The 20,629-nt window shown below is 33.8% G+C and overlaps 2 protein-coding genes across 3 annotated transcripts; both read left to right on the top strand.

Annotated features, from left to right (window-relative positions):
- The first annotated feature begins 1,081 nt into the window (after positions 1–1,081).
- On the top strand, positions 1,082–12,826 carry LOC145631832 (putative E3 ubiquitin-protein ligase ARI7). The gene is made up of 15 exons (XM_081684023.1): positions 1,082–1,601; positions 5,132–5,256; positions 5,484–5,589; positions 5,697–5,787; positions 6,853–7,025; positions 8,490–8,594; positions 8,974–9,062; positions 9,282–9,389; positions 9,537–9,627; positions 9,727–9,816; positions 10,110–10,157; positions 11,012–11,083; positions 11,317–11,416; positions 11,506–11,644; positions 12,239–12,826. The coding sequence occupies exons 1-15, from the start codon at positions 1,431–1,433 to the stop codon at positions 12,504–12,506; spliced, it is 1,776 nt and encodes a 591-aa protein (XP_081540149.1). The 5' UTR covers positions 1,082–1,430; the 3' UTR covers positions 12,507–12,826.
- A 153-nt stretch (positions 12,827–12,979) lies between these two features.
- Positions 12,980–17,340, top strand: LOC145631833 (flavin-containing monooxygenase FMO GS-OX-like 5). Of its 2 annotated transcripts, none has more exons than XM_081684024.1 (8): positions 12,980–13,849; positions 14,271–14,537; positions 15,210–15,280; positions 15,512–15,673; positions 15,763–15,845; positions 16,035–16,170; positions 16,282–16,455; positions 16,950–17,340. In XM_081684024.1, exons 1-8 carry the CDS (start codon positions 13,570–13,572, stop codon positions 17,187–17,189), a joined length of 1,413 nt encoding a protein of 470 aa, XP_081540150.1. In that variant the 5' UTR covers positions 12,980–13,569; the 3' UTR covers positions 17,190–17,340. The 2 variants fall into 2 exon arrangements, with proteins under 2 accessions (XP_081540150.1, XP_081540151.1); XM_081684025.1 differs by having other exon boundaries at positions 12,980–13,774.
- The last annotated feature ends 3,289 nt before the right edge of the window (positions 17,341–20,629 follow it).

The raw sequence follows: 20,629 nt of genomic DNA on the forward strand, positions 1-20,629 counted from the left end.
GATTTTTTATTCTTATGTAGCTATTATTATTTACATATACTAACATATTTTATGATACTTTTCTTAATATACCGTGCATGTGTATATGTCTATTACTTTACTATAATAGTTTATGTATTTATTTAGAATAAAATAATGTATAGATTTTTTTATACATATGGAAACATAAATGTATAATAATAATAAAAAAAATTAATAAAAGACAACGAATCATAATGAGACATTTGTCAGTCTCACATTGAGGCGCTTGTCTTTTAGTATAGTATAGATGTCGAATGCACTCATCGACCAAGCTATAAGTCAACTTCAAGTATATGATTAATGTTGTGAAACTATATGGATTTTAGTCTCCCGACAATTTCGTAATTGTAAAATACAAGAATATTTTTAAATCCAAATATTTTCATAATTTTTGTCAAAACTCGAGGGTTTTTCTAGTAGGCTACAACACGATTGTATTATAAACTAGACACCTCGATTGATTAAAGAATACTTAAAAAGACATACAATAAACAACAAATCTGTGAAATAGTGAGTTATTGACTTGAACATCATAAATTCATAACACGTGCTTCACATAAACAACTCATCTGCCGCCTCTAATTATTCAAAATATCCTTCAAACTAACCCAATCCATAATCCAACTCTTAACACCCATAACTCGACCATACAAACATTATTATAAATATCAACCTTACTTAAACAACTCAATTATAATAATCCTCATTCATAACTATTCATATGACACTCGTTTTAGATTATTTGTAAAAATTCGACTTGCGACTATATATACTTTTCACTAATATACCGTATACAGAAATAGTTGTCATTAAGTTGTACTTGTACTCCGTATCATTTAGAGATTATGAACTTGTAGCAATTTTTAGAGATTATGAATTTGTTGCAACTTTTAGAGATTGGACATGGGAGAGATAGGAAAAAAAAAAGAATAGGAAAGAGAGGGACTCATATAAAATACTAATACGAAATATTTAAAACCGTACATTGACATGTATATCAGTCAAAGTGTTGCAATTATTCCAAGTCGGACATGAATCCAACATCATCATCATCATCCTCCCAGCTATTCCGGTAAACTCTCCTTTAGTTCACAACACAGTCCTTTCTATTCTCTCTCATCCCACCGCCCTAACTTATTAAACTTTCCTTTCTAATTTCCCCAACTTTACATAAATTGCATTTTTCTACATTTCATCTCCCACTTTCTCATAAACCCTAGCCAAATTCCCCAATTTCTCAGGTTTTTCCATCAAAAAATCCCATTTTTTCTCTGATCATCATCATCAATTCATCATTTCCTCTATTTTTATCTTAGTCCATTTGCTTTAATCGATTGTGGAGTCCTTTGTTCTCCTCTCTCTTTCGCTGAATTCAAGAAATTGGCGTGAAGCGAGTTAGGGTTTTAGCAATGGATTCTGATGAGGAGATTCATGATGTTTATGATGGAGATTCTGCTGAAGATTATTATTACAGTGGTGGTGATTCTGATATGGATGGAGGTGATTCTATCGGCGGCGGCGAGGATGAAGATGATGATGCTGGGTATGGCTATGGTTATGCCAGTGATGAAGGGTCCGAGGTTTGATTCTTTCCCTCTCTGCATTTCAATTTTATTTAGTTTAATGGATTACTGTAAAAGTAGGTGAATTATAGTTTTGATGATGCTTATAATGTTATTTATGAATGAAAGAATGTAGTTTGTCATCTGTGGGTGATAAGTGATATTGGTTTGAGTGATTTTGGGGGGAATGCTAATGAAGTACTGTAATTTGTGAGTTGTTTTCTGGTTAAATTGACCATGAGGATTTTGTTATTGAATTGGGTTGTTGTTTGATTTTGGATGGTCTTGTGAAATTGGATTGGTGTTTGATTTTGGATGGTTTTGTCTGAATTGGATTGGTGTTTGATTTTGGGTGGTTTGTCTGATGGTGTTAATCGGTGTATGCTACAGTGAAGGTTATATGGCATGATTTTGAGGTGAATTAGATAATTTTTATGATTTTTTAGTTGATTGTTTGATTCTGTCTGTTGAGTGAAAGTAGGGGTTTGTTCACATGAATCTCGTGATGTGAAAATGCAGTTCGTTTTCATAAATTTGGATTTTATGCCGCGGATGGTATTTAAAGTGATCTTCAATCTATTATAGAAATACTAACTTCTTGATGATTAGTTTGTCTTCATGATAAGTTTTTTTAATTGCTATAAAGAGGAAGCAAATCATTTGATGATCGTTGCACGTGGGAGTCTTATATGTGAATTAATGAGGATATGCAGAAGTTACGCTGCCAAATTTGGTAGAATTGGTGATTGTATAGAGAAAGAAGTATCTGAGCGGATAATATGATCAACAGCTGGAGGTTTCACTGCTTGATGGAATTAAATAAAACACTTTTCTTAGAATTTTCTAGGAGATGTAACGTTTTAAAGGGATAATCGAATCTTCTATAGAATGATTCAATTTAGGCTCTCAGGCTGCCTTTTGATCTTATGAAGCTCAGTTTATGTATGGAATAAAGAAAGAGGTTCCATGCTTAGGATTGGTTGTGGCTGTCTTTGTCCACAACATGAATTCGAGATTATTGGGTTGAGATTGAAGAGCAACTTGTGCTGGGTGAAGGCATGAATGGATTTGGTGCCCAAGGAAAAATGATTTGCTTCGTTGATCTGGTACTTTGGTTTATTTGTAATTTTTGGCATCGTAATTGGGTCGTTCATATCGTGATACTGGCTTTGCTATCATGGTTACTGACCCTTACTTTGCATCTGCTATATTGTTAACTGAGTTGATTGCTGATTTCTTGTCATTGTCCCCCATAATTTTACTGCTATCATATTTAAAACTCACTGGATTTTGGCTGTTATATATAGGCCATTCCTGTGACGTGGTCCTGTCGAGTTTCAATTCCTATTGTTGGCTATTGTTTGTATTGTGGAGTAAGATCATTGCTTGGAAGCTGTGTGGGTATTGTATGATATTTAGATCCTTGAGAGAAACAGGTTGAAAACCAAAAGGGAATAAAATATTTGAGTATTGCTTATGCTCACTTCTTTTTACAAAAGAGTCACTGGCTGAATCTTTGTGTTATCTTTATATATATGCTTTTAAATAAAGAGACTAGGATTCTATATAGCTTGTCATGTGAAAATAATTCCTATGGTTTATAACTTTGCAGAGGATTTTATTTATTTATTTATTTTTTTATTTTTGCCCTGGAAGTTTTTTGCTCCTGTAGAAAAAAATGTGCTTCTTGTGTCTCATTAAAGTCTTCATTTTCACACTTGGCTGGGCAAAAAATTGTAAAGTAGCTGTTTTTATTGTATTTTAAAAATTGGAATGTGGGTGTAATGGTCATAGGAAACAAAGAGTAAATGTTAGGAGCTTAGGAATGAGAAAACTACTGGATTGCTTGGATGGAAATTGGAAAGAGAAAAGGGAGAAGTAATAATGAAATTAATGACATTAACTTGAATTTCTTGTGAACTGTTTGTTGAGACATCCACTATCTGAAGTGTAAACATTAAAATTATTGTGGGTGGGTTGGGAATTTTTGTTGGGTGTCAGTCTGGTGAGTTCTCATCATGACGTTACAATTTATTTTAAATTCCAATCTGAACAATCAAGGGATGTTGATGAGATGAGTAAAGCTCAACTCCTCTTGAATTTCTTGATGTCGACTTGCCCAATCTCTAGAAATGACTTGAATATTGCATTGTTATAGTTGGTAATTTGGTGTCTGACCTGTTCATTCTTTTTGTGTGGTTTGGGGGGGGATTCATTCAATGGTGTCGAAAAAAGTTAGAGAAAATAAAAGACTAGGATTGTTTTAAAAAATATATAAATTAAAAATTAAGAAATTTTAAGGTACATGAACTCTACAAGCACAATGCCTGCATTTAATAGTGCAGAACAAAGGTAAAAAAAAAAAGTATAGGATTGTTACAAAATACAAATACTTGTAAATTAAGATTTTTAAGGTACACAAACTATCCTACTAGCACTAGGCCTAGTAACCCACAACTATTTTTAGAATGAAATCATCACGTTAACAGCTACAACATCTCAATTTAATCAACAGTCAACATGACCCTATAATCTTTCTATCCCATATAATATGTTTTATCCATGGTTCCTCCACAACCAATTACGAAATTATGTAATGTGGCTTAAATTTGCTGTTTTGAGGCTTGAGAATTGACTCTACTTGTTGTCTAAATCTAGGAAGGAGATGTAAAAGGAAACTAAATAATGTCATTATGTAAAAATAATGCTCATAGTCATAGTTTTATCTTAAGTTATGATGAATTGATGAAGTCACAAGTATCAACTATGCGTATCTAATCATTAATTCTCAGACGAGGGAACTATAATTTCAAGTCAATACATATTGTGAGTACCTTTGATTAAATTTACGTGAATGGATCTAAATCTAAATCTAATTTGTGCATTTATGGGTACTTTTATTCTATTTAGATTGAGGAGAATGTATTTTATGTATCCAAAAGATTTGGTTGTCACTTGGTAACGATGTCTAAGTGTATTGTAGATTGTATCTGGGACATACACTGTCTTTGGGGATCCCTAGGTCAACTGGTGGATGGAAGCTGTAGTGAGACTGTTACTGTCAATCCTATATAGTCTGGGGGAATGATGCCACTGTGGATTAGGATGTGTGGTAATGGAAGATCTGAGCTTGACTAGTACCTATACTTTTTTGTGGATACCTATATTTTTTTCTAGATGTAGGGATATCTTGATGACTTACCGAGTGCATCTTAGATTCTTAGGTAGTAGCCACTAACAATGATTTGTGCGCTATGTTCTCTTTATGTTTAAACACTTTGATTTTGTTATTTTTGCCAAATAGAGATCATCTCCTTTTCTGCTCAAGGCAAAGGGCTTAAAAGCTTCAGAGTAAATGTTTGGTTGTTGTGGGCCCACGTTCAGATGATTTTATAAGTTGCTACCCTTGAGAGGTTCATGACCTATGATGTGCAAGTATAAGCTGTTCAAAAGAAAATGAAGTGTTGTTAATTTTTGTGTTGTTGCAGTTTCTATGAATTTTTAATGTCCCTGTGCAGCTGTCTTATAAAATTTTAATTATGTTCCAGAAAACATATACCGTCTTGAGGGAGGATGATATTCGACAGCGCCAAGAAGAGAGTATTTCACATGTTTCTGCTGTTCTATCCATTTCTAGAGTTGCTGCAAGCATATTGCTTTGCCATTATAAATGGTACAAACTTCCTAGTTGGCTATTACACTGTTTTATTTATTTATTTATTTTTTCGGTTGTTACTTATTTGTGTAGCTTTACTATTCCTGTGTTTTGTGTATAGCATTTGTGTTTGTATTTCTGTACTATATTGATGAGAACTGCCTTATGCCGAGCTACTATTACTAATTTAATGATTTAATCCTTGTTTTATGTATTATAATATATAAGTATATTTTTCTTTTCAGGAATGTTAGTCAGTTGCATGATCAATGGTTTGCTGACGAAGATAGGATTCGGAAGTCGGTTGGCCTACTTACCAAACCCGTAACTATGTTTTCGAATGCTAATGAAGTGAGTTCTGCACCTGAAACATTGGGTCCTTAATTTTTGCATTCATTTTTGCTTGTTATGTTCTCATATTGATTGGATCTTTTTCTAATTGTGTGTTGTTTTGGCAGATGACCTGTGGAATCTGTTTTGACTCTTATCCTCGTGACCAGATACAATCAGCTGTTTGTGGTCACCCCTATTGTATAACTTGTTGGAAAGGTTGGATTTGGTTTGGTTTTTCCATCATCCTTCAAATAGAAAATAATAAGTTCTCCTAGAATGATTTGTATTTTTTTTTAGTGTTTGGATATGTTGCATAATCATGCTGACATGGTAATCTTTCAAATGCATGTTCATTTCCAACGGGATCAATCTCTCACTATTCTTTTGCTATAAGGCGATAACGGATACATAATTACGGCCTTATAAATTGTGCATTCTTAGCGATTGTTCAGCAATGGTTAAACAGTATAGCTAGTGTTCTCTTCACCTGTATTTTACTTGTGATATTTTTATTTATCAAATCTCGAACTTATGTTATCTGAACTTGTGTGAATTTGTTAGCCCTTATCTTATCGGACATCCAGACCTTATTGGATCTTATATAAGGTGTTATTAAACCTTGTTAACCCTTATCTTATCTAATATGAACTTATTAACCCTTTAATTTTTTTTTTTTGACCTGAAATATGGGAAATAAGGTGAGGAGAATAGAGCCTTACTAGATCTAGGGTCAATTGGGAACAAACCTTTATCTTATTGTAGGGATAAGGTTGTGTTTTTCCGGCCACTATACCCTGCCCTAGCAGAACTTCTTTGGACTTTTGGAGGCATTGTGGTGATGTTGCTTCATTGATTGTTCAGTGAAGACTTTGCTTCTGTATATTCTTTTTCATTTTGTAGAGTTTGTCTACTCTCCAAGAGAAAAAATTATAGGTGGTGGTTCTAGTCTAATTGTGTAAATATTTATAATGGTTTGATTTACTCTTGAGTTTACTATAACATAACTCTGTGCATGAATAGTTGCAATAAAGGCATGGTGGTAGAATTATGCGAAGTAGAAAGCGTGTTATTGGACTCTTATGCCGAATCATTTTGTCACATCCCAAATTGAAAAGCTGGAGTATATAGTATATGCGATATAAATCCAACCCCTCTCTTGTATGAATGCACATATATTATTTTTTTACGTCATCAAGCATTTAATCATCATTATTGCTTGTCTTTATGCATCTCCATCTTTTTTGCTGAGGATGTTGGTATCTAATTGGATTTGTTTTGCAGGTTATATTACCACATCCATTAATGATGGCCCAGGGTGCTTGTTGCTTAGATGTCCGGCTCCAGGTTGTGGTGCTGCAGTTGGTCATGATATGATCCACAAATTGGCATCTGATGAAGATAGGGAGAAATATTCTCGTTATTTTGTTAGATCTTACATTGTGGACAAGAAAAAGGTGGGTTTTCTTTATTATGTTGATCTTGCCGGTTAAATTATTCTATGAAATTTTCTTCTTTAGAGTGGGGAGCGCTCAGATTTGTGTTAAGGTTTTTGATTTTTTTAACCTGTGCCACACATTATTATTGCAAGATACGTCATATTGTTCATGTTTGGATTTTTGAATTTGGTAATATATAGTGATCTGTTGATATCTTTCAATTGACTCGTGTCACTTTACAGTAAATTTTTTGAATTGTGGCATAATTTGTTGACTCTTTTGCAGTTGTGTTTGCTGCTTTGTTTTGTAGTTGAATGGATTGATTTCCTGTATAGGGTTATAGGCTATTAGTGCTTCTTGTGTTACTTGAAGCTATTGGATTTTGTTAGAATGCTATTTTTGCTCACCTTATGAGCATGGGTATCTCACGTCTGGTGGTGAACATGCTTATGTGTACTTTATGGTACTTATCCAGTTATATCCTGGAATGAGCTTGCAATGGAGTGGCAAAAATGCTCTCTAATTTAGAACACAAGTTGTAACTGGGAGATACCTTCATTCTATTTTTGAAACATATACATTTAAGAGGATTAGATTATTTCCTTCACTTAATTATTTGAACCCATATTCCAACACACCTTTATTCTTTCTTTGTTTAAATTCCTTTTTGGGCTAGATTGTTCTTTGGAAGATCTTTGACCTCTCCTGAGAACTTTATAACTAAAATTTCAGATCATGGTTGCGATCTGATTAAAATAGTGGCACTAAACTTTGAAGCATACTCTTTGTTTTGTTGTCTAAATGGCATGGTTGGTGTTGTTTGATTTTTATATTGGCCATTTCAGCTGCATCAACCTTTTATTGATCTATCTCACATACTGACCTTGGTCATTTACTGCTTGCTCTTCATCTCTTGCTGCCAGTTGGAAAACTGATGCATCGACCAATTAGCCAGATCTTTAAAATCATGTTTGTCTTTGACTGAATGGCTGTGTGGACAGTTATATAGGCCCACATTGTGTTCCCACTTTCCTTTTCTGGATATGATTACATTTTGCGAGTTTCCATTTTATTTGTGGATAGTTTTTCATTGTTGGGTGTAGAGCTTATTGGCGTACTTAGTAACGAGTTAAGAAATTAAAGGTGGAAAACTGTGTCGGTGAAAAAGTTTTATGTGAGCTTTATTACAAGTGTGTGCTAATGCTTCTGATGTAGTCAGATGTATTTTTACTATCTCGCAATTGGATTTATATCCATTTTGCATACTCTCAATGTTTGGATATTTTCATTTTTTTCGTTGTCATGTATATTAAGTTCATAATATAATGCTCATTGTCACAATTTACTGGCTTGTTGCTATAAACTCGTTGAATATTTTATTTTGGCTGTGTTTTGGCCTTAGATGTCTAAATGTGCAAACGTATCAGTTACTTGCTTTTCCATTACTGTGTTCTCTTATAATGTCTTTTTCATTTCCCGCAGACCAAGTGGTGCCCAGCCCCAGATTGTGAAAATGCAGTAGAATTTGAACTTGGAAGCAACGTTTATGACGTTAAATGCTTATGTTCGCATGCGTTTTGTTGGAATGTAAGTTTCAGCTGAATGATTTGCAGCCTTTTACCCCCTCCCTTTATGAAAGGAAGATGGCCTGTTCTCTATTACAAGGAAAAAACTGGTTTTAATAGTTATGTTTTTTTGCTGTTACCATGAACTACCATGCTGAATGAGTTATTTCATTTAGGATTGAACGAGTTATGCTTCTGTCCAGACAACTGGTTATGCTTTGGCGAGGGAAAAAATGAGTGGAAAGCATCTGTTGTTTACGTTTGTAACTTATTATTGTATTATCTTATTTTTAATGATTTAATTGCAACTGTAAGCTCTAAATTTATTTTGGAGAATTATTAGTTTTCCTAAATCAAAGTTTCTCTTGGTGGAAATTGAATTGGGCGACAATTATTTACAGTGTACAGAGGAAGCTCATCGTCCTGTGGATTGTAGCACTGTGGCTAAATGGATTTTGAAGAACAGTGCAGAATCTGAAAATATGAATTGGTATGGCTCTTTTTGTGGTGGTTTTAAATGTCCCTGGTGCTTGCTGTTTTGAGAATATTTTTGAGTTTAATTTCAGTCATTACTTCTGTATGGTTTATTATCATCTTAATTGACCAACTAATGAACAAGATGCAAGAAAAGGGTGGAAATGTCATATACATTCCATCTCTTACATGTATTGACTATTTACGTGGTGTTTGCGTGCTTCATATTTTTCAGGATTCTGGCTAATTCAAAGCCTTGTCCGAAGTGCAAGCGTCCAATTGAGAAGAATCAGGGATGCATGCATATGTCTTGCACCCCACCATGCAAGTTTGAGTTTTGCTGGTAAAGAATAATTAAGTGTTGATATTGTAAACACTAACTTGTGCTGGAATCACATCTGTTTTTATTTTGAATGCTTATTTTTTTGGTTGAGGTTGATTGATCATTATTTTTCTATTGTTTATTGGATTAAATCGTGTTGCCTTTCAGGCTATGCCTTGGTGCTTGGTCTGATCATGGCGAAAGGACGGGTGGTTTCTATGCATGTAACCGCTACGAAGCTGCAAAACAAGAGGGATTGGTAATGGAGCCTGCTGATATACGATTGGCTATAAGATTTTATATTTATCTCTATGGTATTGTTAATGATATTTCCATATACACCTGCATGTTTCTGTAGTATGATGAATCTGAAAAGAGGAGGGAAATGGCAAAGAATTCTCTGGAGAGATATACACATTATTATGAACGATGGGCAAGCAACCAAACAGTAAGGAGTATTAGATTCTTCTGGTCATTTGTTGGTTCTAACTTGGTGAACATTAGAACAATGTCTATGTGGTATAATTAGTACCCTACGTATCTCTGGTTTTGCATTGCAATACTTTTGAAGGACAAAGCTTTATTAAAGTTCTTAAATTGAACTTGTTGGTACACTGTTTTTGTTTATATACGTGTCTGTGCTTTCCTTTTAACTGGCAGACTGATAAATTATTTTGTGCCCTTAAGTACTTAATTACTTTGATTGGTGGGTAAATGGTGAATGTTTGTTTCTTGTTGCAGTCAAGGCAAAAAGCTATTGCTGATTTGCACCAAATGGAAACTGTCCATGTAAGATTTTATTTTTATATTATAATTTATTATTTTATGTAATATTGTTTTTTCCCTCATCCTGTTATCCTGATGCGCTCTCTTATGGTCTTCCTTTTTTTTTTCCTGAACTCTTGAAAGGTTGATTGTAGCCTAACATAGGTGGAGTGTTTTTCTTGCTTAATTTGTATAGCTGTACTTCTGAATTCTGATTGTTATGTACTGCTAGATATATCTTACATTGAGAGTATTACATGGCTGTTGTTTTAACTTGTTTCATACTTTGATACTGTGCTGGAATTGCCTATCTATTCTTGTAGCTATTCAATATCCAATGATAACCCTATCCTTAGATTTGTTATCTGGCTATGCCTAGTTCCTATATATATAAAAAAAAAAAAAAAACTGAAGGTATATTCTTTTATCATCTTCGTGGTTTGATTATCTTGTTGATTAGTTTGAAATCTTATGGCTAATTAGAAAGTATTCTTGGCAAATGTGGTAAATTGAATTTCTACTTGACTATTAATATCTCAACATCAAACCTCCTAGTCAGTTCTATGTACTAGTAACTATCTTTCTCTAAGATGCTTGTTTGTGTTAAAGCCAAGAATTGTTGTGAATTGTGTTAAGAAAAGCAGATAAGATTATCTATGTTTTTAGTTTCTCGAACTAGTGCAATACAGAGGTTTCTGTTCTCTCGAGTCTATGTGCCTTTCCTGTCGCTATTAAATCCTCCCTTACCTTTTTGTGTCCTGGATCTATTAGTCTTCTTGATGAGCTTGAGCTTAAGTCAGGTTAAAATCATTCTGATCTTGGACAGTATCTTTACTGATAGCGTTGCACTGACATTGGGTTTTTCTAATTATTTGCAGTTAGAGAAGTTGAGTGACAAACTGAAGGAACCTGAGTCGCAACTCAAATTTATTATAGAGGCTTGGCAACAGGTAAATTATGGAATAATGACTTCATTCCCTGTCACCTTTTACACCTTTTGTAAAGAAGCAACGTGAAGGGAAAGAAAAGGAGGAGAGATGTACAATGGGTGTGCTAGCTTCTTGTTCTTGTCACCCTTGGTCATGTTTGATGCATCTTGTTCTTGTCACCCTTGGTCACGATTGATGCATCTGAGCATCTTTTTTCCTGTTTGTTGTTATAATTACAATTTTGTTTTATGCAGATTATTGAGTGTAGACGAGTGCTGAAATGGACGTATGCATATGGTTATTATTTACCGGAGCATGAAACTGCAAAGAGGCAGCTGTTTGAGTATTCACAAGGTAAAACCGTACCCTAAAGCATTGTGGAACTGGCTGTTCAAGGGAAATCAAAAAGACTGACTGCTCCACCTAACTTTTGCTACTTGTAGGTGAGGCTGAGGCTGCTCTTGAGAGGCTTCATCAATGTGCGGAGAAGGAATTATTAGTTTTCCTTGGTAATGACGATGGTGAGGTTGAAACTCAACCAGATTTTGAAACATTTCGGCCAAAGTTGGCTGGATTGACCAGGTAACCATCTCGCATCAGGCTGTAGTGGTTGTGATTTATACTTCTGTAAGACTTGTCTGATACATAGATGAAATCATGAATTGCAAAGTCATTTTAATCTGGTGTATCAGTATTGCTTGTAGCATTGCCACTGCAAACTGCTCGTTGACTATGATATTAGCAGTTAGTGAGGATAGAGGATTATCTTCATTGATGTTTATGTCTTTTTCGGCGTGCAGATAATTAGTCTCAGTGGACACTGTTCTTGAAAAATCCCACTAGTGAGACTGAGTTATAGTGTATGACTGTATGATAGAGGTCTGATGTAGTCATTATTCTAGACTACTTCTATGTTTACCAAAGGGGTACCTAGTTGAGACTTGGTCCTTATTATTTTTTTTTTTTTTGAAATCTTTCTATGTAGCATGCAATTCCGTCACCCCATAGACTTGAAAAGGAAGAAGTAATAATTGCTTCTGATTATGTTGCTCTGCTATTAGTTTCCTGCATCTGTATCATATGTTTGACCTATTTCTATTGTCATACCATTCTATGCATTTTACGAACCTTTCCGAAAGCTGAAATTGTTATTGATATAATCTCGAATTTCTACAGGGTTACCCGTTCATACTTCGAGAATTTAGTCAGGGCATTGGAAAATGGTTTATCAGAAGTTGATTCTCAAGCAGCTTCCAGCACATCAGTTAGCTCAAAGAATGCTGGAGCCAAAGGAAAAGGGGGAAAAGCAAAATCTTCATCCTCACGAAGTAGTCGTACTGGTACCAGAAACATAGACGATGTCAATCATTGGAACTGTGAACGGTGTACTTATGCAAATCCTGAGTCCTCCACTCTATGTCAGATGTGCCGTAATCCTCGGTAAAGAGAAGAAATCCATTATCAAATGGATTACTGTTTTGAAGGTGCACAGGATGGGCAGTGAGTTTTGGATAGGCAGTCTGTGTCCGATGGCATTACATTGTCTTGGATATGGTGGATGTGTAAAATAGCATTCCCCTTGATTTGTGCATGTATTGAAGAGACTTGTAAATATTATCTTATTGATGATGCTCATCGGATATTAGATGCATCATTATTATATCATAATTATAATCATAGCGCAATGTTAACCAACAAGAAGGGCTTTTATCTTTACAGGGAGCCATACAAAATCTTTGGTGTATTCATGGGTTGGCCTTGACTTATACTGCTTTATGCTGTTTTTTCTGGCTAATGGTCTAGAAATTTGAGTTGCCCAATTGGTGATCAATGCTGTCTATTGCTGTTGTTTTGCTCTTATTTTTGGTTAATTCTATAAAACTTGGGTGCCTTCATAATCCCAGATAAGCTGAAGATTGAAATAGCTTAGCTGATTCATGGGAGGCCAATATCAAATTTATTTATTTTTTCTGCTGTGTTGCCTTTTGCTCAGTGATGGAGTTATATTAGTAATTTTTCTGATATTTGTCCTCATTTTTATCATCTTTTATCATCAATGATTGTATAATTTGTATCAAGTCCAATAATTCAAACTTGGTAGTCGAATTTGCTGAAGTCTCTTTGTTTTTTATGGGTATTCGTATTTTCTTCAACTTTTTCCTGAGAAAATTGAAAACGATTTTATCGAATTTTGTATTTACTGCTATTATTAGCCTTTTAATAGAGTTGCCTAAAGGAAGGCAAAAGGTTTACTGGTATAAAAGTGTTTAAGTAAATTGTGTGAAAATTAATGTTTATGCTGGTTCAGCTCTGTCATTGTGTTTTGTCTAAGCAAACATACGGATTTAATATTACCGCCATAGTCGTCTGCTGGTCTATAGAAAAGAATTAAACAAAACTTTGAAGTATGGTAATTCATGTTCTACGTCAAGTCAATGCCATTTTTATTATACCTATTGTAGTAATGTTTTCCTGCAAACCACATTGTCTGTGCACTGTTTTCAAAGATGACATCCCCATTGACATTCAAGAAAGTCGCCGTGATGGGTGCTGGCCCTGCTGGTTTGATGGCGGCACATATGCTTAGAAATGAAGGTCTAGATGTAGTGGTGTTTGAGCGTGCTGCTCAGTTGGGTGGTTGCTGGGTTTACTCGGCTGAGGTTGAGTCTGATCTGCTTGGACATGACCCAACTCGGAAAATTGTTCCCTCAAGTGTGTATGCTTCTCTTCGCACAAATTCTCCTAGAGAATCTATGGGCTTTCGTATTTTTCCATTTGTTCCTACTGGTAATGATCTTTTCTTCCTTGCTTTAAAATTTGTTTTTTCATATTTTTTATAATGTATTCTATATAATCGACGTGTACTCCTTCCAATCCATTCCTTTTTAGTTTTGACCGGTATAGAGTTTTAAGATAATTAGCTTTGTAGATAGCATTATGGGACATGAAACTTGCATTGTGTAATATTTATATGTGCAAAGCCCTTCGAGAGTTGGAGATGGTTCTTCTTGTAGCTTTTGACTTATGTGAATTCTGCAGGAACTTTAGATTTTAGAATGGAAAATAGTGTATTACATAATGGAGGGTAGCCTGACTAGCCTCTATAAGACTATAATATGTACTTTCAAATACATTATGATTTATGAGGTTCCATGACTGATTTCCTGGACTAGTCTTACTGTTATTGGTGTGTAATTTTCCTTTATAGGCAAAGTCGGCAGAGATTCACGAAGGTTTCCAGGGCATCAGGAGGTGCTGAGATACTTGGAAGATTTTGCTTATGAATTTGGACTGAATAAATTGATTTGTTACCAGACAGATGTGAGGCATATTGGGCTGGAGACGGATGGAAAGTGGATGGTGAAATACAGGAGAGTTGGGGGAGACAAGGGCAGCGATATGGCTGAAACTTATGATGCTGTGGTTGTCTGCAACGGACATTACACTGAACCACAACTTGCTGATAATATTCCTGGTAATTATATGTACTAGAATGTGGATTTATATTTGCATCAATAAAAAAAAAATTGGTGGTTATTTTTTGTAGAGTAGATACTCGATAGAAATTTTAGTATTTGAGTTTTGGAGCACTGTGGTTAAAATACTCTTAACCACATATAGATTGCTATAGTTGGTTCCTTCTAAAACTTTTGAAAAAAGCTATTGCATTAAAAGTTCAGCCTTTTATTGTTGTGTTGTTTGAGGGTTGGGAGATAACAATCACTTTTTTTTTTTCTTTTTTTGAAAGAGGGAGATGACGATCACTTAATTCTATTTTTATTGAAGAAAATCACTTTACTTAATGCAATTGTCCACTTTAACGCTATGCAACAACAAAATAAATATCGATTGTTCCATTGGCAATAGTGTTAGACAACACATCTTTTTTTTGAAATCTTGTACAGAGTAGTAATTTTAGAGAGTGATTATGTGATTTTCTGTCATTGATACTTCTTATGCTGAGTAGCTGACAAAACTTGAAGTTTGTGAATAACATACAAGCTAAATCTGACTAAAAAAATTCTCCAAGTGTAGCCAATACATAAACAATCTTACACGTCTGTGAATATTAAATTTGCTACATACTTCTATATTGGTTATGATGCTTGTTAGTTTTTGATAGATTTTTCACCGATACCTTCTGCAGGCATTGACCTTTGGCCAGGGAGGCAAATTCATAGTCATAACTATCGTGTTCCAGAACTTTATCAAGACCAGGTGTGTTTCTGATTTACTTGTTCGTATTCATAATTTAGATGCCCAAATGCACGGAATGCAATGTTTATGTGTGATATTTAATGTTGTATATTGGATTTGATTTCTGCCTACACTTATATATAAACTTCCACAAGGGAACTATTTACTCTCCTTGCAAAGTTTGTATGGTTTTCTTTGAATTGTCTAATATCCTTTGTTTGTCTAATAATATTGTTTTCTTGCTTCTATCAGGTTGTAGTTTTGATAGGGCATGCTTCTAGTGCTGTCGATATCTCTAGGGATATTGCTGGATCAGCCAAAGAAGTTCATGTAACAACTAGGTCTGAGGCAGCAGGAAAATTGGCCAAATTTGGAAAGCATCCTATTTATGATAACTTGTGGCTTCATCCAATGGTAAAACTACTCAACAAAAGTCCATTGTTCATTTGTTTGTCCCTTATTCTAGGATGAGTTCTAAAACACATTCTTCTTCTGTTATGCAGATAGAACAAGCCCATGAAGATGGTAGAATATCGTTTCAGGATGGGAGTGTGGCCCTTGCAGATGTCATTATCCATTGCACTGGGTATTTTGATTAACCCAAAACTTTTTTTTTTTTGGTTAAGCTATAGAGACTAGAGGAGAGTCGACTATGGATAGATGCAGATGAATTCAAAATGCTTCCCCTAGATATTGTAGCATTGTACTAGCTACACTAGTTAACGTCTGCACAACTAATGGATAATTACTGATGGACTGATGGGTCATATGTCAGGTACAAGCAACATTTCCCTTTTCTTCACACTAATGGTGTTGTAAATGTTGATGATAATCGTGTCGGGCCTCTTTACAAGCATGTGTTTCCTCCTGCATTAGCCCCAGGGATCTCCTTCATTGGTGTGCCATTTTATGTAAGATTTCTTTTGTTGGTGTTATATATACTTTCTACCTTCTAGGGAGATATAGTTTTAATCAGTAGATAGCTAAAGACATTGACCGACTCGTTTCAAATTTCATGCTAGGTTGACCCATTCTTCCTTTTTGAACTTCAAAGTAAATGGGTAGCAGGTGTTTTATCTGGGCGTTTATCACTTCCGTCTGAGGAAAAAATGATGGAAGATGTAGAAGCCTTCTACTCAGAATTGGAAGCTAAGGGAATTCCAAAGCGCTTCACACATAGGATCCATGATTTTAAGGTAAATTTTACTCGAGATGAGTGATTTACTTTTGTATTTGCATTCATGTACTCACTAACTAACAAATTGTGAAAAATAATTTTTTTAAAATTAAATTAAAGGGATTACTCTAAGCTCCTTCGAATTTAACAAGGAAAGCCATTGTAACTAAGTTGACAGCTTAGTAAACCATTGTGTATGGCTATCAGCATCATGTATTCATGTTAGAAACATTTTTGCAGGGGTCTACATATGGCCTGTAAAAAAATGGGAACACTGTGAGTATGAATTGTGTTTAACAAGCTGGTACAGAATACTTTTAGGAACTTTGTGATTAATTTTGGAGAAATGTATACTGCTAACTACTGACCAGCTAGCCTTTCATGTCTAATTTCGCAACCTAGGGAACAAGTTTGAATGGAGGATTGATAAATCAATTCTCTAGGGATTAATAATTTGATCCACTCTAGAGTTTATTTTGTTGAAATTGACTTCAATGTTGGATCTCCACACAGCAACTCTCTGGGTGGTCATATGAATACGAGGATTGGCTTGCTTCAGAATCTGGCTGCCCTCCTGCTGAGGAGTGGAGGAAGGGAATGTATATTGCGTCAGTAGACCGTGCGTTTAAACAAACAGAGACTTTTCGTGATGAATGGGATGATGAAGACTTGGTCCTGCAAGCATACAAAGATTTTATGCAGTATTTGTCTGCTGAAGGCAGAGTCACCGTTGCTGCTTCAACACTAAGATAACTGTATTTCATTGATAAGAAATTATTTTATTTCTGATTCTATTGGTTTGAGTTGCAAAGCCCAAGCACCAAAAATAATATGTACTAATAGCGATAATTCTTTATTGGTGTACAGGACCTGTATAGATAAATTGTGTTGTTTTCTTTGATAATCTGCTACGATCAGATCCTCAACTTAGTTCCATGCTTTGAAATGCTGTGTATGTTGCGTGATTATTTGAAGCTAGAGGAAAAGTTAGATCAAATCAGATAATCATACGTAAACATGGTTGCTCAAGATTAGCCTCTGAGCATCGTAATAATTAGAGAAAACGGGTACAACAAAGTAAATATCCTCACATAAAATGTACAAAATCATATTCCCTAGTCCCTATGCATCATGTATCTTATTGATTTGCGCATGTCTTAGCCATTTAAAAGAGTTTGCTAAATGAAGGCAAAATGTTTACTCTTACGACATTCACCTTCTGAATAAAAGTATGAATTAGATATTAGATTAACTGGCTAATCGAATTTCAATACATGAAAAATACAAATTCCTGAAAAATAAACGTTTGAGTTGTTTGGCTAGCATGACTGCATGAGCATGCTACTATGCTAACCACCTTTTAGAACTCTCAACTTCAAATTCAATAGAACAGTTGTCATAGATGCATGCAACCAATTTACCACTAAATTATCTTGTGCAAATGTGAATGAGGATCTCCCCCCCAAGTGGTTGGAGGTTTGAATCGTTTGATTCATGTGATAGGATGGAGGGTTCACTCGTATATTACTGTGTAAAAAAAAAAAAAAAATGTGACCATTGTATGAATGATTCAATAGATTTGGTCCAGGTTTGTCCCAAATAGACAAATAGTCTACCTGAATAAATTACTATGTCACACATATTTTCCTGAATTATTTTTTTAATCAAGATATGTCTTACATAGTGTTCTTGAATTAATTTTGGTCAAAGTGTGTCACATATATTCTGCCTGAATTATTTTTAGTCAAGTTATGTCCCACATAGTCTTTCTAAGTTAATTTTGGTCAAAGTGTGTCACACATATTCTTTTTTAATTATTTTTGGTCAAGGTATGTCCCACGCAGTCTTCCTAAATTATTTAAGTCAAATTGTGTCACATATATTCTTCTCGAAATCTTCTATATTAAAAAAATTATTCTTCTCAAATTATTTTGGTCAAGAAATGTCCCACATAGTCTTCCTAAATTAATTTTGGTCAAAGTATGTTGCATAATTCTCCCCGAATTGAGTTTATGCTAGTTCACAAGTTGTTCCCATTTTCCTAGGACATAAACAAAAACTGTTTTTGGCAGTGGCACTCAATGTTAGAAAAACAAATATTCCCCACGTTTTACACTAATTGAACAGTTTTATTAAAACTTTAACTAGTACTCCGTATTACAGTAATATATTTGTTATGTATTAATTGTAACAATTATAAAAAGTTGAAAATCAATATACAAATATATATTAAGATTAAGTCACAATATTTTACATATTAATTATACTATTATCTTTGTTTCTATTCAGTTGTTACATTTTGACTTTGGTATTCAACGTTAAAATTTTTTACTATATAAAAATGCATTATTATAAAAATCAAAACCATATCATGTGGGTTGTTGTTGAATTTGTTTTAAAATAAATTTGATAAATATCAACTTTTTTTTTTAAGAATTTTTACTCAAATCATATTGTATATATGTTGTCAAAAATGTGCATTGAAGACCGTGAAAGTCAAGCTGTAACAATAATAAAGGGACGGAGGGAGTAACAATTTTTTAAAATAGGGATTAACTCTTTTTTAAGGAGAGGGACTAACATTTTATATTGTAAAAATAGGAAAAAAAAAAAAAAAAAAAAGGTCATAGTTATGGTAAAAGTCAAATCGCATCAATTATTGTTAAAAGGAGGGACCGAGGACTATGTCTGTGATTTGACAATTGACTTGCCATAATAACACTTTCTTTATTATTATTTAATCACGATGTTAAAAATTTCACACTTGTCAATGTACATTGAATAACATAAATACTTCTTCCCTTTTTTAAATATTGCACCAATTGTCTTTTAAGGAAATTTCACAAATATTGCACCATATCTATTTTAGAAAATAAAATGTTTCTATTTACTGCAAATACTTAGGGTCTGTTCTCATTGACTGAACTCAGCTGAACTGAGCTAAACTGAACTGAACCGAACTTATTAATTAGTGATTTTTAACTACGAATTAGTGATCTTTGATTATTTATTATTATACATATGTGTATATACAAATATACATATTAAAATATTTAAGAAAAATATACTATTATTATTATTTATTGATTATTATTATTAATAATTATTATTTATTGATTATTATTATTATTTAATTATCATCATCATCATCATCATCATCATTATTATTATTATTATTATTATTATTATTATTATTATTATTATTATTATTATTATTATTATTATTATTATTATTATCGTTGTAATAAGAGCTTAAAAGAATGAAATTTGGCTTTATATCATTAGCAATATCATTACACATGAGCTGAACTGAATTGAACTGAACTGAATTGAATTTCAACGTATGAGAACAAACCCTTAGTATACCCTTACTTTTAACACTTGATTCTTTAATTTAAGTTTACATCACATGGATACTTTTTATTTTTATTTTTTTTATTTTACCTCTCTCTCTCTCTCTCTCTCTCTCTCTTCCTTTTCCCTACTTCCCAAAAAAGTGTGTCTAACCCCTATGGTGCAATATTAAAAGAACGGAGGAAGTATTTTAAGTTATAATAAGTTAATAATTTGAAAGTATATTTAGAGAAGAATTTATTAAGACCTCACATCATAGGGCCTGTTCTCTTACGTTGAAATTCAGTTCAGTTCAATTCATTTCAGTTTAGTTCAGTTCAGCTCAATTCAGTTCAGTTCAGTTTAGTTCAGTTCAGCTCAGTTCAGTTCAGTTCAGTTCAGTTCAGTTCAGTTCAGCTCAGTTCAATTTAGTTCAGTTCAGTTCAGCTCCTAATTTCCTTCTGTTATAAAATATTCATTTCAATTCAGTTCAGTTCAGCTCAGTTCAGTCTTCAGTTCAGTTCAGCTCAGCTCAGCTCAGTTCAGTTCAGTTCAGTTCAGCCGAGTTCAGTCAATGAGAACAGGCCATAGTTTTGAAAGTATTTCATTATTAATATCATAACTTGTTATATTTGGTATATTAGGATATTAGGTTATATCTTTGATTTGATGTTATTGTTTGTAATCTTTTTAACATCCTTATTATTTTCATTTCTATCTTTGCTAGCATTTAATGCTCTTTTGTGACACTTTAAATATTAGTTGGCTTATTTCATGAATATAATTAAGCTTTCCAACATTATTCTTTTTCTCATAACTCTGGTATTGCAAACCATATTATTTGTCACCCTTTCCAAAAA

The sequence above is a fragment of the Chenopodium album genome, chromosome 5 (assembly GCF_948465745.1).
Source record: "Chenopodium album chromosome 5, dcCheAlbu1.1, whole genome shotgun sequence".
NCBI lineage: Eukaryota > Viridiplantae > Streptophyta > Magnoliopsida > Caryophyllales > Amaranthaceae > Chenopodium > Chenopodium album.

Excerpts from the sequence above, each read along its gene's own strand:
- LOC145631832 (XM_081684023.1), top strand. The coding sequence starts at position 1,431 with ATGGATTCTGATGAGGAGATTCATGATGTTTATGATGGAGATTCTGCT. Across the intron at positions 5,257-5,483 it reads TTGCTTTGCCATTATAAATG|GAATGTTAGTCAGTTGCATG; the intron begins GTACAAACTTCC and ends TTTTCTTTTCAG. Across the intron at positions 9,817-10,109 it reads GATGGGCAAGCAACCAAACA|TCAAGGCAAAAAGCTATTGC; the intron begins GTAAGGAGTATT and ends TTCTTGTTGCAG.
- LOC145631833 (XM_081684024.1), top strand. The coding sequence starts at position 13,570 with ATGACATCCCCATTGACATTCAAGAAAGTCGCCGTGATGGGTGCTGGC. Across the intron at positions 13,850-14,270 it reads TTTTCCATTTGTTCCTACTG|GCAAAGTCGGCAGAGATTCA; the intron begins GTAATGATCTTT and ends TTTCCTTTATAG. Across the intron at positions 15,674-15,762 it reads ACTTGTGGCTTCATCCAATG|ATAGAACAAGCCCATGAAGA; the intron begins GTAAAACTACTC and ends TCTGTTATGCAG.